At 44.2% G+C, this 16,726-nt stretch overlaps 1 protein-coding gene across 2 annotated transcripts; it reads left to right on the forward strand.

Moving 5' to 3' along the window:
* Nucleotides 1-31: 31 nt before the first annotated feature.
* On the forward strand, nt 32-8,478 carry LOC116464490 (probable cation-transporting ATPase 13A4). 2 transcript variants are annotated; one of them, XM_032147751.2, is made up of 6 exons: nt 32-1,202; nt 1,941-2,075; nt 4,009-4,179; nt 5,318-5,475; nt 6,384-6,572; nt 7,145-8,477. In XM_032147751.2, exons 1-6 carry the CDS (start codon nt 1,199-1,201, stop codon nt 7,190-7,192), a joined length of 705 nt encoding a protein of 234 aa, XP_032003642.2. In that variant the 5' UTR covers nt 32-1,198; the 3' UTR covers nt 7,193-8,477. The 2 variants fall into 2 exon arrangements, with proteins under 2 accessions (XP_032003642.2, XP_058291066.1); XM_058435083.1 differs by lacking the exon at nt 32-1,202 and adding an exon at nt 1,209-1,487 and having other exon boundaries at nt 7,145-8,478.
* The last annotated feature ends 8,248 nt before the right edge of the window (nt 8,479-16,726 follow it).

Genomic DNA, 16,726 nt, shown 5'->3' on the forward strand with positions numbered 1-16,726 from the left:
TATCTAGTACATTGATATCTTTCATTGGAATCTACCACAGGGTTTATTGTAGTTGTATCTCTTTCTCTATTTGTAACTTCATTTCTTCAGTGAGAAACTTGGCTGATTAATCTCATTATATCTACAGAAGCCCCCTCTTATCTGCGGGAGGTACATTCCAAGACCCCAGGTAGATGCCTGAAACCACGGGTAGTACTGAGTCTGATCACTGTCATTTGGAACACATTTCTGTTCCTGTCTTCCACCCACACATTTAATGCCTTTACCATTTTATCTAAGCACTCACACACTGTGGTTGTAACGTTTGCAGTTTGAGGTGCGACGCACAACTAGCACAAATTTCTTTTTCCTTCTTCACAACTTCACAGATAGTTGATTCGTTCTTACTGTAGATCTTAGCAACCTCAACATACAGTTTTGTTTTCTTTCTTGAGTCGAGAACGTTCACCTTTTCACTTAAAGGAAGCACATTGTTTCTTCTCTTTGACATAGCTGAATTGCGAGCATTACTACTCTTGTGCTTTGGGGCACAAGTAGTAAAATATGGGTAACTTGAAACAAGCACAGGGGTACTGCAACAGGCAATGTAATACCCAGGTGACTGACCAGCAGGGAGTGTATGAAGCATGGATTCTGTTCCGGGTGGGATGGAGCGCATAGCACTAGATTTAATCACTCTACTCAGAATGGTGCACAGTTGGAAAACTTATACATTGTTTATTTCTGGGATTGTCCACTTAATATTTTCTGACTGCAGTTGACTGCAGGTAATCGAAACCACGGAAAGTTCAACTGGCGATCAAAGGAGACTACTGTACTTATTGTACCATTTCTGCCTGGATGCAACCAGTCTTTCATCACTGCTGATGCTCCCACTGCCCCTCATCCCACTCTATGTAAACGCCCTTTTCACCTTGCTCGGGTCCCAACATCCCACAGCAAGCCACTGCCACCATGGGGGCCCTTCTGTCCCTGCCGAAGCTCTGACACCCTGTACCAGGTCACGTAAACACCCTTCCATCCTGCTTAGGCTCCGATACCCCAGAGCAGGCTGCCAGCCCACCCCACCCAGCCCCCTGCAGGAATGCCTATCTTGCACAGGCCCTAATAGCTTTAAGACTGAATAAGGAAGAAAGGAAGTAAAGGCAGGCGCAGGCAGGCAATCAGGAAGGAGGGAAGAACTTTCATTTCTCTTATCATGGGTAAGAATGAACAGCTTTGCAGACACTTAACACACCACTTGTGTTTGTGTTTGTGTGTGTGTGAAGTGACAATATGTAGTAATTTTGCTATACAGTTATTTGCTGGAGATCTTTTTTTAAAAGGAACTCTTTATCAGGATTTTTTTTTTTTTTTGAGGCAGGGTCTTGCCTTGTCACCCAGGCTGGAGTGCAGTGGCACGATCATCACTCACTACGGTCTCGACCTCCTGAGCTTAAATTTAAGCTATCTTCCCACCTCAGCCTCCCGAGTAGCTGGGAGTACAGGTCTGTGTCACCATGCCTGGCTAAGTTTTTTATTTGTTATTTTTTGGTGAAGATGGGGCTCCCGCTGTGTTGTCCACGTTGGTCTCAAACACCTAGGCTCCAGTGATTCTCCCGCATTGGGCTCCAAAAGTGCTGGGATTACAGGCATGAGCCACTGTGCTCAGCTGGGAATATTAACCTTTTATCTGTAATGTAAGTTTCAAATTTGTTTCTGAATTTGTCATTAGTTTTTTCTTATTATTTTGCCACACAAAGATTTTTATTTTATGTAGTCTAATTTGTTACATTTTTTTCTTTTTGCTTTCAAATTTTGAATCAATGTTGAGGAATGTTCTTCTTTCTAAAAAAAAAATGCCTTGGTTGCTTTTTCATTGATATCCACGTTAAATAGATGTTGGATTATATTTTTGTGGGAAAATAACCTGACTCAACTCTGTCTCCTCCCACTTTGAGCTGGAGTTCGAGAGCTGGAATCACGCGTCCTGGTGCCTGGAGATTTATTAATTTTGACGGGGAACAAAGTGCTAATGCCGTGTGATGCCGTTCTGATTGAAGGCAGCTGTGTGGTGGATGAAGGCATGCTGACAGGTACAGTTCCATCGCCACAGCTGACAACCTCTGTGGGCTGGCCCACGCTCCACGCTGCTATGGTCCCTACTCCTCCTCTACCTGAATGACAATAGCTGGCTGTAAAGCATTGGCTGCTATGGGACCTTCCTGTTTCCACAAATCTTACTTAGTCCTGCTGTGAATGGATCTGAGGGTTCAAATTAAAGCTCTTTCTATGTGTTAAGTTTGATACAATAATAAGTTTTTCAGTGTTTAGTATTTCTCTCTTGAACAAAAGATTATTACAACCCTCCCATTTACCTTAAAAGATTGTAGAGATCATTAGATCTTTCAGAATTGTCTGTGACTTTTATGTTTATTTATTTTAAGTAAAACATTTTATTTAAACTTGGAGGGTTTGAAAATCATCAGTGACATCCTGAAACCCACAGGGGTCATCCAAATTCTTCCTGGCCTGGCTTGAAAATGTTAAGAAATTCATGATGCAGCGTTTGGTAAACCTGCTGCTTCCAAAATACACACTGGGTGTTTTGGACTAACTGTAGTTCATTTACAAATAGCAATGCTGGAGCTGGGTGGGACCTGTGAGGTTATCTCATATCACAGGCATAGCAACTGAGGTCCAGAGAGGTGACTTGCTTCAGGTTACACTGCCTTGATTTCTCACTCACGTAGCATAATGATGAGGTTTGGCTGACACTGCTGTAAGATAAAGAAGAATCATAAAGTGTTTCTCGGAGACGAAATGAGAGGCTGTGAATACACAGAGGCTGTGAACGCACTCTCATTGGTGTAACATGGTTCCTATTCAAGTTCAGATCAAATCCATTTCTCTCAGGCAGCCCAGAAAGACAGGTAATGGAGACAAGTGTACACACCTTCTTCCTATGTTAGCTAACAAAGAATAAATGTGTCGCAGACCATGGCAAGGCAGGTTCTTTTCCCTCAAAAATCCATAGATTCATCAAAATCCTGTAATGCTGGGGCATCTGCAGTGCCAAGTACCACTTTCCTAATGAAAGTAGCCTTGATATACCGTAATGCAACTCCGACTTTCTATTGACCACTCTGCAGAGGCCAGCAGAAGACTTTAGAAACTTGTTCCTCGGAACAGGCCGTAGTTATTTCACGGCTTCATTCATTACCTTGTATTAGCACTTCAAGCCTCTGCAACAGGCCCCTCCCACTGCACTGGTAAAAGTTGCCAAAGTCCCACTTGCCAAATGCAGTGGACTCTAAACTTCTTTATTTTTGGGACAGAGTCTCACTCACTCTGTCACCCAGGTTGGAGTGCAGTGGCTTGATCTTGGCTCACTGCAATCTCTGCCTCCCGGGTTCAAGCGATCCTCTCATCTCAGCCTCCATCAAGTAGCTGGAATTACAGCTGTGCACCACCACGCCTGGCTAGTTTTTGCATTTTTAGTAGAGGCGGCATTTCACGATGTTGGCCAGGCTGGTCTTGAACTCCTGACCTCAAGTGATCCACCCTCCTGGGCCTTCCAAAGTGCTGGGATTACAGGCATGAGCCACTGTGCCCAGCCCACCAGTGCCTTTAGACAGATCTGTGGACACTTAGGGTTCTCAATGCTTTAGCTCCTAGGTAGCTCTCATGGCCCTTTATTCTCCACACTCCACATTCTTGACTGCACAGCTTGCGCTTCCCTAAATAGTTATTTCCAGCTATCTTGACATCTGTGTTTGATTTACAGTACCCATAGTATTTATAATACTGTATTGTAGTTATTAGTTTACATATCTGTCTCCTATTCTAAACTACAGACCTCTTAGAAGTAGGAACTATGTTTATGCTTGTATCCCCAATGCCTAGGGTTGTCTCCGCCACATGGTGGGCTCACAAAAAAAAAGTCTGTTGTATGATGAGTGGGTGCAGGCATGATTTAAATGAGGGAAGCCATCCTGCCTCACAAAACAAGATGCTTGTTTTCTGTAGGAGAAAGTATTCCAGTCACCAAAACTCCGTTACCCAAGATGGATAGCTCTCTGCCCTGGAAAACACAGAGTGAAGCGGATTACAAACGGCATGTCCTCTTCTGTGGAACAGAGGTTATCCAGGCCAAGGCAGCTCGCTCTGGGACCGTGAGAGCCGTGGTATCGCAGACTGGTTAGCATCACCTCCTTTTTCTTATTTTTAATGGTATATTTTTGCCCAGTTTATCTAGTGCCTTAAATTTATTAGGTAAAGAGAAGCTGTTTTTTCTTTATAATCATATTTTTTTAACTTTTAATTTTTGTGGGTATGTAGTAGCTGTATATATACTTATGGGATACCTGAGATGTTTTGACACAGGCCTGCAATGTGAAATAAGCGCATCATGGAGAATTGGGTATCTGTTCCCTCAAGCATTTGTCCTTTGAGTTACAAACAATCCAATTACACATTTTAAGTTATTTAAAAAATATACAATTAAGTTATTATTGTCTATAGTCACCCTTTGTACTATCAAATAGTAGGTCTTATTCATTCTTTCCATTTTTTTTGTACCCATAGATAAGGAGAAGTCTTACCTACAGGTACAAAGCACATCAAATATCTATAAATCCATATATTTTACATACCAATTGAACTATGGCATATGCCTGTTAGTAAAAATGATAGTACTGATAACAATAATTATTATGTATGTGCTTTGCAGTATGTAAACCATTTTCACTATATTAAACTAGCAGAGCAGAAATGCTTACTGTTTCTACTATGTCCATGAATAGGCTGAGGCCACACAATTCAAATGAACTTAAAATATACCATGGCCAGCAATTGACACAGCTGGACCTAGAACTCAGGGCTTCTCATCCTGAATCCCAAGTTCTTCCTAGGGTGGGCTAGAAACTGAAAATTTAACATTGCAAAGTACTAGAAAAGTGAGTCCATCAGTATTTACTGGACCACTTAATTTTAATTCAAGTGACATGCGAGTGCGTGCACACGTTTGAGTCATTTTCTTAAAATAAAATGCTATTTGGCAAAGCTGTGCTGTGCACCCAGTACGGGGGTTTTCTATCTCCAGGATGCATTGAAATTGGAAGTAGAGGGAAGGAAGGCCAGAGAGAGTACTGGGCTCTGAGATAGAGATTTCTGTTCTAGCATTTATGTATTTTTCTAGTTATCTTTCAATTGCCTTTGAGTTTAAACACTGTTCAAATATCAGTAGAGAAAAACAAAGGCAGTGTTGAGGTTTGGAAGAGCACTAGCAGTAGTGTTGGTCATCCTGAGCGTGTGGGGTGTGTGTTTGTTGTTCCAGGATTCAACACGGCGAAGGGAGACCTTGTGAGGTCCATTCTCTACCCCAAGCCAATGAATTTTAAGTTGTACAGGGATGCCATCAGGTTCCTCCTATGCCTTGTAGGAACAGCCACCATTGGGATGATCTGTACTCTGTGTGTCTACGTGCTTAGCGGGGTAAGCTGTCTTTGCTGTTTTATTAAATGCACACATACTCATCTATCTATCTATCTATGTATATATTTTGTACTGTACATGTTGGCCTTAACCTAGGATGTGGTTTACAAACCGGGGAAACAAAGCCAAGCGCTGAAGCCTGCATATAGACTTCCAGATCCCAGGCAGCAATTGATCACTAAGTTCCATAATAACAAACAGGTTTCATGGGATAGTGAGATAAAACAATTTATTTATTGATAGATCAATGTACTTCTCTTTTCCTCATACTTTATACCATTCTTCCTTTTCAATCTGAGAATATATTTATTTCAATTAGGTAGCATTTTTAGAGCTACTGAGCGAGGGATTTTAAATAAAATCAGACACCCAGGTTTGGTGAGGTCATGGCAGACTAGTACGTTATTCTTTGTTGGTAACAATATAAATCACCTGGTTTTTTTTATTGCTGTTTGGGGAAAGATAGTGAGAGCTATAAACATGGTCATGCCTTTAACCCACTGATATCATTTCTTAAAATTTGACCTAAAAAAGTAAACAAAAAGAAGGAAGGCTGGGCATGGTGGCTCACGTCTGTAATCCCAGCACTTTGGGAGGCCAAGGCAGGTGGATCTCCTGAGGTCAGGAGTTCGAAACCAGCCTGGCCAACATGGCAAATCCTGTCTCTACTAAAAATACAAAAATTAGCCAGGTGGTGTGTGCCTGTAATCACAGCTACTCGGGAGGCTGAGGCAGGAGAATCGCTTGAACCCAGGAGGTGGAGGTTGCAATGAGTCGAGATCGCACCACTGTATTCCAGCCTGGGCGACAAGAGCGAAACTCCGCCTCAAAAAAAAAAAAAAGGCAAAGAGTCATATGCTGTTCATCAGAGATTTGTCTGTAATAATTAAAGAATGACTGTCGTCCAGGAACCTCCAGAGGAGGTGGTGAGGAAAGCCCTTGACGTCATCACAATTGCGGTTCCTCCTGCTCTACCTGCTGCTCTGACCACAGGCATTATTTATGCCCAGAGGAGGCTGAAGAAGAGAGGCATCTTCTGCATTAGCCCCCAGAGGATCAATGTATGTGGACAGTTAAACCTCGTCTGCTTTGACAAGGTATGTGTGTTTCATCCTTATTCTTATCATCATTTTTACCATTGCTGTCATCATGTATATCTACTTTTACCCCCTTGCAAGGCAGGAGACATAGAATGTGGGTGCCTGTCTTCATGTTATCCCTGGTTAGATGCATGATCTGGGAAAGATATGTCTCTTGAGCTCGCAGAGCCCAAGGTTTACAGGAGAAGTGGGTACTAAATAGGAGAATCTTTTTGGGTCCTTCCAGCTTCAATATCCTATGAAAAGCAACTAAAATAGCATCCTGTTTCTCTGCAGTCAAAACCTTCATACAAAGAAGAAAATTTAAACCCTTTACTATCATCACTGCTGTATCCTTGATGCTAAGAATATTGCCTGGCATATAGTTAGTGTGCAATTAAATATTGATTTAAGAATTAATGAACGAAAAAAGGGAAGAGTTTATTAAACTGTGCCTTACTGTGAGACTCATATCAAACTCTTGCTGTATTTTCCCATCTGTAGTTTATTGCTTAAAATTACTCTCGATTATTTGCCAGTTATTCCCAACCAGCCTCTTATTCTACTGTCTTTTTATTGTATTTATCTAGTCTGCACACACATATGCTGGAGTGAAGGTGGGAGTTGTGAGAGAATAAGATGGAAGTGCCTTTCAGGGCATTGTGAACAGGTGAGCATGGGTAGAGGCCTGGAGGCAGCAAAGCATGAGAGTGTGGTTTTGACTAGAACAGTAGGTTGGTCATGGGAGAGGCTATCTGTGGACCTTGAATGTCTGGCTAAGAAATTGTTTACATATATTTTAAGCAGTGGAGAGTTATTGAAGGCTTTTGTTGCTGTCGTTGACTTCTTTTTTTAATTTACTTTTTAAATGTGGTAAAATACACGTAACATGAAATTTACTGTTTTAGCCATTTTGAAGTGTACTGTTCACTGGCATTAAGTACCTTCTCACTGTTCTGCAACCATCACTACTATTCATTTTGAGAACTTCTTTTATTTTCCCAAACTGAAGTTATATTCATTCAACAGTACACTGAAGGTTTTGATAGTTGAGAATTAATGGGCTCAGGGCTGTATTTTATAATTATTGGAATATCAGAAAGATCTACCAAGAACAGAAAGTCAACATGACTCTTGCCACCATTTTTATATTATTTTGTGATCAAACTAGCAATGTAAGAAATGACATTCTATTTATGAGTTTATATCCTTGGAGTTGGGAAAAGAAACAGGAGTGGGAGAGATAATTGTGACCTGAATTTGTATAAAAAGTGAGCACTAATTATGAATAATTATGATTATTATTAGCTTTTACTGTATGCTAGATATTAAATGAAACACTTTATGTTATCCCATTTAATCTTCACCACAACTCTCTGAGATTATGACCATGTTACAGATAAGAGCTCTTATATTTAGAGGGATTAATTTCCTCTGGTCACACAACTGGTGTTTAAACCTAACCCGAATTCTTAACCATTATATTGCACTGAGAGAAATACCACCACCTTTTTTTTTTTTTCCAAATAGCAAACCATTTCTTTCGAGTCTTTTCACACACAGTGCCCCGTAGGTAAAAATTTCACTCTATTCCTTATTTTAATGACATATTTTAAACTTCTGCTATGAAACTAGGACTCACCCATTTTATATTGAGGACTTTCCCATCCATTCAGTCTACTGTTAGATCCTCAAAACAATCCTCTGAAGTTGTGAGGAAGATACTTTTTTTGTTATTGTTATGGAGGACACTAAATTTCAAAAATATTAAGCGCCAGCTTGTTAGACAACTGGCATAAGCTCATCAGCGCTTCCAACGGGCACTCCAGAGACCCACCCATTGTGCCCCTCCTTGAAGTGCTGATCTTGTTAATATGTTTGTGAAGTATTTTCTCATTACAAAAATACCTTATTTATCTGCACTATGGAGTCTTCACTTGGGGCCACTGGATTTTTTTTTAAAGTAGGGAGGTGGTTTCATTACGTTGCCCAGGCTGGTCTCAAACTCCTGACCTCAAGCAATCCACCTGCCTTGGGCTTCTAAAGTGCTGGGATTACAGGTGTGAGCCACCGCGCCCAGCCACTCTTCTTTTTATTAAGGATGGAGGAACAAGTTTCTCTTTGTTCTAATATTTTTGGAGTGTTTTTCCAAGAGAAAAAAAGAATAGAGATACAGCTTTATTCTGCTCTTTTGAACCCAAGCTTCTCCAAATTATTTTGGTAGCATTTCTTATTAAATATTTGCTTCTCTCTTATTTTTAAATTGCTTTGTTCATCTTCATTAGTAATTGGTAATGGCCCATCCCTTTTAAATTATTGACTCATTGTCTCCTACTCCCTTTGAGCTTGGCTTTGTTTATTCATGTGGTAATTTGCAAGTTGAAATGATATCCAACTTGGGAAGATTTTGCAGGATTTTTAAAAAGCATATTTGGAAAAGTTTCTTCAACCGCCGCCCAATTTATTTATAAAAGGCAGAAGATGTTTTAATCACAAATATTTAATCTCAGTTGATAAAATTGTCTTGGGAAGAAATGAATTTAATCTAAAGAAAATTTTAACTGGCCGGGCACGGTGGCTCACGCCTGTAATCCCAGCACTTTGGGAGGCCGAGGCGGGCAGATCACGAGGTCAGGAGATCAAGACCATCCTGGCTAACATGGTGAAACCCCGTCTCTCGAACGGGTGCCGGAGGAGCTGAAGTGCAGTCCAGTGGTGACAGAGGAGATCCATCTCAAAAGAAAATTTAAATAGAAAGCAAGATTTAAATGATTCATTATCGTTACCGTTCTTGTGAGTGTAAAATAGAAGAAAATAATAAAGGAATTTAGGGTTATACAACATGAGGAATAGGAAAATGACAGCCCTAGTGAGTGTCACTTCCCAAAAACGAAAGACTGGCACACAGGTCTTTGTTTTGGAAGGTTGTGGCAGTTTTCCATCCTAAATGAGATTGGTCACTGGACACAGTCCACATATAATTATGAAGAACCTTCTGGCTTCTCCACTTACCAGAATTCTATTCAGGTCACATCTCAGAAATGGAATACAAATGACTTCCTAAAATTCTAATAGCATTTCTTCAAATTCCAATTAAGTTTCCAAGTTTATGTTCTCTACCTACGTAAGGATAATCTGACTGAGGGGCCCTGGCCAAAGCCTTCTGTGAACAGACAATGGTCATTCTCTTGGCAGGGGGTGGGGTGAAGAGGTTGTTTCACGTGAGGAGATTTTAGTATAATCCTGAGGATTTCCATATGGGATCCTATGGTTCTGTCAATACCACAAGTTCTTCAAAAGCAGAAAAGCAAATTTGGTTAAACTTAGAAACGTATCTCTAGAAAAGATTACTAATTTCTCCTTACCCCCAGCCCCTTCTCTCTAAAAGAAAGATGGATTGTTCTGGAAATGTCAGTAGCTTTCTGCCATCAGGGAAAAGTCCTCTATAATTGTGTGCTGACGTTGTCTGGGCGCTCTTCTGGAGCTTACTTCACATGCTTCTCAAACATGGGGATGGGAGTTGATGGGATCTAAGGGCACTTCCAGTTTGGATGTCCCGTCATCCAGAAAACCTCTCTCACACTCAAGCAAATGCAATGAAGGAGAGAAGAAAGCTACAGGGTATTTTAAATATATACCTTTGCACTAAAAAGAAACCCAAAAAACTCCGAAACAAAAAACCAACCCGTTTAGTTATAACATACTACCAGGGTGCGGATATGTATTTCTTCAAGGTCCTATTTCCACCAAAACTATCTCCATTGTTAAAGGCATTCAAATATATGACAAGTATACTGTATAACAGACTAGCCCAATACTTGTGCCTTATCTGAATCTCCCTCAGCCTCTCTTTCTCTTTCACTTAGTCTTTCTCTTTCTATCTCTCTCTGTCTCTCTCTCACACACATATACACCACTCTGTGCCCAATTTTCTGTTTTGTTTATTTAGAAAAGGAGCCAAGTAGAGAAAAATCAGCATAGATTAATCGAAGAAACAATGAAGTAACGTTCAGCCCAGCTCCAGCCAGCCGTGGTGTCCTAAACCAAGTTATCTCAGTTTCTTCCTCCGTGCTCTCCTTTGCAAAGTGGGAGATCATAACTAATGAGTTTATCTTATAGGTTGCTGTGGACCTGCAGTAAGTTAAATCTGTGTCTGAACACTGTATGAGGGGCTATACCACTCTCTGGATAGACCAGTTTACATGGGAGGCAGTTATTAGTCCTATACTGATTTGGTACTCCATTATACCATAATCCAGGAATTTTAGGGTGGCTCTTCTATTAAAAAGCATTAATTCAGTGCCTAACTACCCATCATGGAGATGGCCAACTGTCCACATTTTAAAGGGAATTGGTTTCAATCTGTAGCTTTTATTCTGTTAAGAATTATCTATGAGAAAGAGATCAGTCTTGGTACCACCAAAACTGGGTAGAACGAATTCTTGATGTAGACTAAAGGGTGCTAATACCATTTCAGTATTCAGCAGGGACTGAGGTTTCAACAGCTTAGAACTGTGGTCTCAGAGGTCACGTAGTTCAACCTTATGTCCTGGGTATCTACCACCCTCTGACACAGAATCCTTGCTGGCTTCATTCAGCACCTTCCTGATTAAAAAAAAAAAAAAAAATTCCACTACCTTGAGGCAGCTCTTCAGAATTTTGGACAGTTTCTGACAACTCATGTTGAGGAAGAACTTCCTGTGTTTGTCCATTGGTTGAATTTTCATCCATTGACTGTACTTGCCCACTGGGTACACAGAATAAGCCTGTTTGATGACTGCAGCTCCCTGGAGACTTCTGTTTTTCCAATAAAATGGCCCTAGATTCTACAGTTGTTTCCTGATTGCTGTGGTTACTCTCTTCTTTCCAGATGCTGGTTTGTTTAGATTCCTTTAAAAGTGTGCTGCTAAGCAATGCCCCCTAGGCTCTCATGGAGGTCTGACCAATATGGCCACTTTCAACATACTTGACACTATTCCTCTTCTTGCAGCCTAAGCTGGCAGAAGCTTTTTTGACAGCATTAAATCCTTTCCTTTTAGTGATTGCCTTGGCACAGGCAGCATGCTGCTACTCTGCTGGAGTGAAAGCAAAAGATGCAGTGGAGTCTGGCAGGACCTGGACACCTTCATAGATTTACAAGCTGGGGCCTGGATGGAGGAGAAGACAAAGAGATGTGAAGCTGCAAAGGTGGCTTAGGCAGGATGGTTGGGAAGGGAAGGGTTGGAACTTAGAGACAGTATCTTTGACATTGACTCTCTTACATTTCAATAAAAGAATGGGAAATTGAGCCTTTCCCCGTGGTCCTTTGACTCTGAAGCCTTTTAAGCTCTTCAAAAGGCAAGTTAACTTGGAGCTGGAAAGTGAACAGGTTTACCTGCTAGTATTTTGTTGAAGTAACTTCTTCTATTCATCTATCTAACTATCAATAGACAGATGGACAGATAGGATGGATAGATAGATAGATAGACAGATAGATATAGTGTGTGTGTGTATATCTATATACATTTAATGAGGAAATTGGAAAATTAGATCCAATATTGTGTCCTATTCAATGGCAGCTGCTCACTGCACAAAGTAAGGAAAACTTTGAGGAAATAGAAGTTGCTTAGAAAAATCCAGATGTCAGGGCTGGGTGGAATGGCTCACACCTGTACCCAGCACTTTGGGAGGCTGAGGCAGGTGGATCACGAGGTCAGTAGATCGAGACCATCCTGGCCAACATGGTGAAACCCCGTCTCTACTAAAATACAAAAAATTAGCTGGGCATGGTGGCACATGCCCGTAGTCCCAGCTACCCGGGAGGCTGAGGCAGGAGAATAGCTTGAACCTGGGAGGCAGAAGTTGCAGCGAGCCGAGATCGTACCACTGCACTCCAACCTGGCAACAGAGTAAGACTCTGTCTAAAAAGAAAAAAGAAAAGAAAAATCCAGATGTCATTGCTTTGTATGTTGTGATGATGTGGTAGCCAGCTCCAAGAAGATGGCCTCCAGTGAGTCTTACTTTCTGGTATTCATATCCTTGAGGCGGATCTAAGTAACTGATCAGATATTATGGAAATGATGGAGTATGCTATGGTCTGAATGTTTGTGTCCTTCTTAAATTAATATGTTGAAATCTTCACCTTCAAAGTGATCATATTAAAAGATGAGGCTTTGGGGAGGTGATTAGGTCTTGAAAGTGGAGCTCCTCTAAATGGGATTAGAGCCTTTATAAAAGATGCCAGATAGAGCTTGTTAGTCCCTTGCACCATGGGAAGATGCAGCAAGAAGGCTCCATTCGTGAGGAATGGGGCTCTTACCAGACACTGAATCTCTTGGTGTTTTTTATTTTTTTTAAGACAGAGTCTTGTTCTGTCGCCCAGGCTGGAGTGCAGTGGGGCGATCTCGGCTCACTGCAACCTCCGCCTCCCGGGTTCAAGCAATTCTCTGTCTCAGCCTCCTGAATAGCTGATTGCAGGCGCCTGCCACCATGCCTGGCTAATTTATATATTTTTAGTAGAGATGGGGTTTCACAATCTTGGCCAGGCTAGTCTTGAACTCCTGACCTCGTGATCCACCTGCCTCAGCCTCCCAAAGTGCTGGATATTACAGGCGTGAGCCACTGCGCCTGGCTATTTTTTAAAAAATTTTTTATTCTCATTACTGTTAGATCACATCTGATGGTGTTTTGATCTTAGACTACTTAGCCCCTAGAGCTGTGAGTAATATATTCCTGTTGTTTATAAATCACCCAGTCTAAGGTATTTTGTTATAGCAGCCCAAACAGACTATGACAGAGTGTCACTTTTGAGACTAAGTGATGAAAGGCATTGTGGCTTCTTCTGTCTCGCCCTCTTGAATCACTTGCTCTGTTGGATGTCAGCCGCTACGTCATGAAGACACTCAAGCAGCCCTATAGAAAGGTCTTCATGGTGAGAAATTGAAGACTCCGCCCAATAGCCAGCATCAACTTACTAGCTATGTGAATGATCCATGTTGAAAGAGCCTCCCTTAGTCCCACTGAAACCTTCAGAGGACTGCAGCCCTGGTAGGCTTCTTGACTGCAACATCATAATGCCCTGAGCCAAAACCACCCAACTATGCCGCTCCTGAATTCCTGACACACAGAAACTGAGATAATATTTATCGCTGTTTAACTTACTAAGCTAGTAAGTTTTAAACTCTTCAGCTTTGAGGAACTTTTTTTTATCCAGCAATAAGTAACTAATAAAGATGGGTAGAAAGGAGGAATGAAGAGTAAAGAGCCTTCATTCATTGTTCGTATATGTTCATTTGCTAGGCACTTGCTACCGGCACCTTAGGCTAAGGGGTAGAACAAATGCTAGGTTCACTGCTGCTTTTGTACACTGCTGACAACCAAATAGGGCTGTCACACAGAATGACAAGAAAAAAGAACATGTCCTCTTTCCTCCTCTTCCTCCTTTTTGCTTTTAGGGGAAGGCTAGGATGACATTGAGAACTCACACAAATTTTGTTTTTGACTCCTCAGTGTCCCCTGGGAAAAGGTGCATTGGCCTTTGTGTACTTGCTACGAGGCTGTGTATCCTTGAGAGCAGGACTTGGATCTTATTTATGTCTATCCCCGTTTCCTAGCAAGTGAACATATATGAACAATAAATGTTATCAAGGGAGAGGGCAAATTTCCCTCCCTCTTTCTCCTGAATTCTGAAGAGATTCCATTCTTAGAATGGTTTCTTACTGCAACCATCCCATTCACAGTCCATCAACGAAGTCTTGAGAGTATCATGCATGTCATGAGCCACTTTCACTATTAAATAAATTCCGTCCCTCTGTTAAGTTCCTGGCTTTTAGGACACCCCTGCCTTCAGGACGGTTTGACCCTTCTATCCCATTTTCTCTATGCAATGTTGCTTTAACTGTTTTTCAAGATCCCAGGATGCTTGATCCGGGAAAGCACAGAGGTCTGCTGCCAACATACCAACATACCTCTCTGTCAAGTTGTCCAAAATCACAATAGAAAGAGCCCTGGACTGGAGCTAGGAGACCTGAGTTCTCGGCTGTTCTATTACTGATTAGCGTCTATGTCCTTGGACAAGCTGCTTCCCTTTTCTGGACCTCGGTTCCTTGTCCTAGATAGGTTCTAAAGTCGGTGGCTCCTTACTGTAAGTTAGGATTCTAAGGTGCAATCCGAAAGTAAAACCAGTGGTCAATATACCCCTGAGTAGCTGTTAAGGTTACAACACGAGGCTCCTCGGCCTTCCCTGTAGGAGCCAATGGATACTGCCTCAGTCAGAGTCAGGTTTACTGGGAAGAGCCTTCCGGTTTTGAAAGACAGGATCTGCGGGTTTCCAGTTCTGTCACTCACTCGGGGTAACTTTGGGCAAATTCTCTCTGGACCTCCGAATACGGAGGTCCTTGTCACCCAGAGGAGTGTCGAAGACCTGGGCAGTGACTTGGAGAGCTTCCCGCCATTCCCCTTCTATAACCTGGGTGGCTCAGACCGGGAGCGGGGTCCCAGCTGGCCCGTAGTTCCGCCCGGACGTGCGCAGGAAACAAACCTGCAGCGCTGGCTGAGGGCGGCTCAGCTTCGGAGCGCGCGACTCCAGGTGAGTTCTTAAAGGGACCGTCAGAGTTTGGGTAACACCTGCGATGCTGACCGGGCTGGGACGCAGGCTTGGGGGAATGAATGAATGAACGAGCGAATGAATGAACAAACCTTCTCTCCCCACCCTTAAGTATAACATACTTGGAATTAATCACTTACGCTTAAAAATCTTGTACTGTAACCCTCAAACTCTTGCCAGATTAACCAGTGTCTCTATTTCATATGTCCTTCTTTAGTGAAACCCCTCCCCCCAAGCCTATTACTAAGGGACGAATAGTAACTTAACAAGCAGCCTGGAGTGGAAGGCAATGCAGAGTTGGCACCCCTCCCCGAACTCCTCCCTCTCCCTCTCCCAGGCCCCGCCCTCCCCGCCCCCTGGGAGGTACGGCTGGCTCCTCCTTAAGGCGGCTTTTCCCCGGTGGGGATCTACCCCCGGGGTCGCCAGGCGCTGTCTCTGCCGCGGAGTTGGAAACGGCCCGTGTTGAGTGAGGTTAAGGGGTGTCTGGGGATGTGCGCCTTGGATCTGGTGTAGGCGAGGTCACGCCTCTCTTCAGACAGCCCGAGCCTTCCCGGCCTGGCGCGTTTAGCTCGGAACTGCGGGACACGCCGGTGGCCTAGGGCAAGGTAAAGGCGGGCTCCTCCAGGGCCACCTGTGGAGTCCGAGTGTTAACTCCTTTGTTCTCAGAGCCACTTCAGCGGCCGCCCTTTTAAGCGAAGAGGTTCCCTTAGGATGCTCCCCGGGTCCCCCTTCCGTTCCTCAGCCCTCTCCCGACCCGCCTTCCCCTTCCAACCCGAAGGTAGCAGCGCGGGGAGCCCCGGGCTCGGCGCGAGCCGCCTCCTCACTTCCCATTGGCTGAGAGCGCGGGGAAGGCGGTCACGTGGGAGCGCGGCAGGCCAGCTCGGGGGCCGCCATCTTGGCGGAAAGTTTAGGGGGAGAGCGGTTGGGGGCGCGGAAGGAGGCGAGGTTCCGGGGGTGGGGCGGGCAGGCGGCAACTGGGCGAGCGGGCCGGGGGACCGCGGCGAGCGAGGAGGCGGCGCGGCCGAGAAGGAGGACGAGGCCACGGGGGTGCGGCGGCCCAGGGGAGCTCCTCCCCCGTCCCTTCACCCCCTCCGCTCGGCTCCGCGGGCCCCGGGCGGGGCGGGGGTACGTGGAGCGGGGCCGGGCTGGGGAGCTGCTCCGAGTCTGGCCGGAGCGCACCCCAGTTCCGAGCGCACGCCGCTCGCGGGAACTTTGTGGCGGCGCCGCAGGTGTGGGGGCCCGCGGAGGTGTGCATGCGGGGCGCGAGGGCGTCGCGGAGAGCGGCCGCTGCCCTGTCCGGCCTCAGCTGGAGCAGCCCGGAGGCAGCGAGCAAGGAGAAAGGCAAGCGAGAGGAGGGGGCCCGAGCAGGGCGGGCGGCCAGTCCCGCCGGTCCCCTCCCAGCGCTCTGCGGCCGCTGCTGGCTCGGGGGCCAAGGGTCGGAGCGCTTCACCCGTCCGTACCCGGTAGCAGGTGGGGAGTTGGGATACTTGAGTGGGGCAAGAGGCGGCCTCAGGTCTAGGCTCTTTGGGGAGGGGGACGCTTTCGAGGAGAGTTTGGAAGCCGACTTCTGTCTGTTCTTAATTTGGAG

Source organism: Hylobates moloch, unplaced genomic scaffold (genome assembly GCF_009828535.3).
Source record: "Hylobates moloch isolate HMO894 unplaced genomic scaffold, HMol_V3 SCAFFOLD_822, whole genome shotgun sequence".
NCBI classification, from domain to species: Eukaryota; Metazoa; Chordata; class Mammalia; order Primates; family Hylobatidae; genus Hylobates; species Hylobates moloch.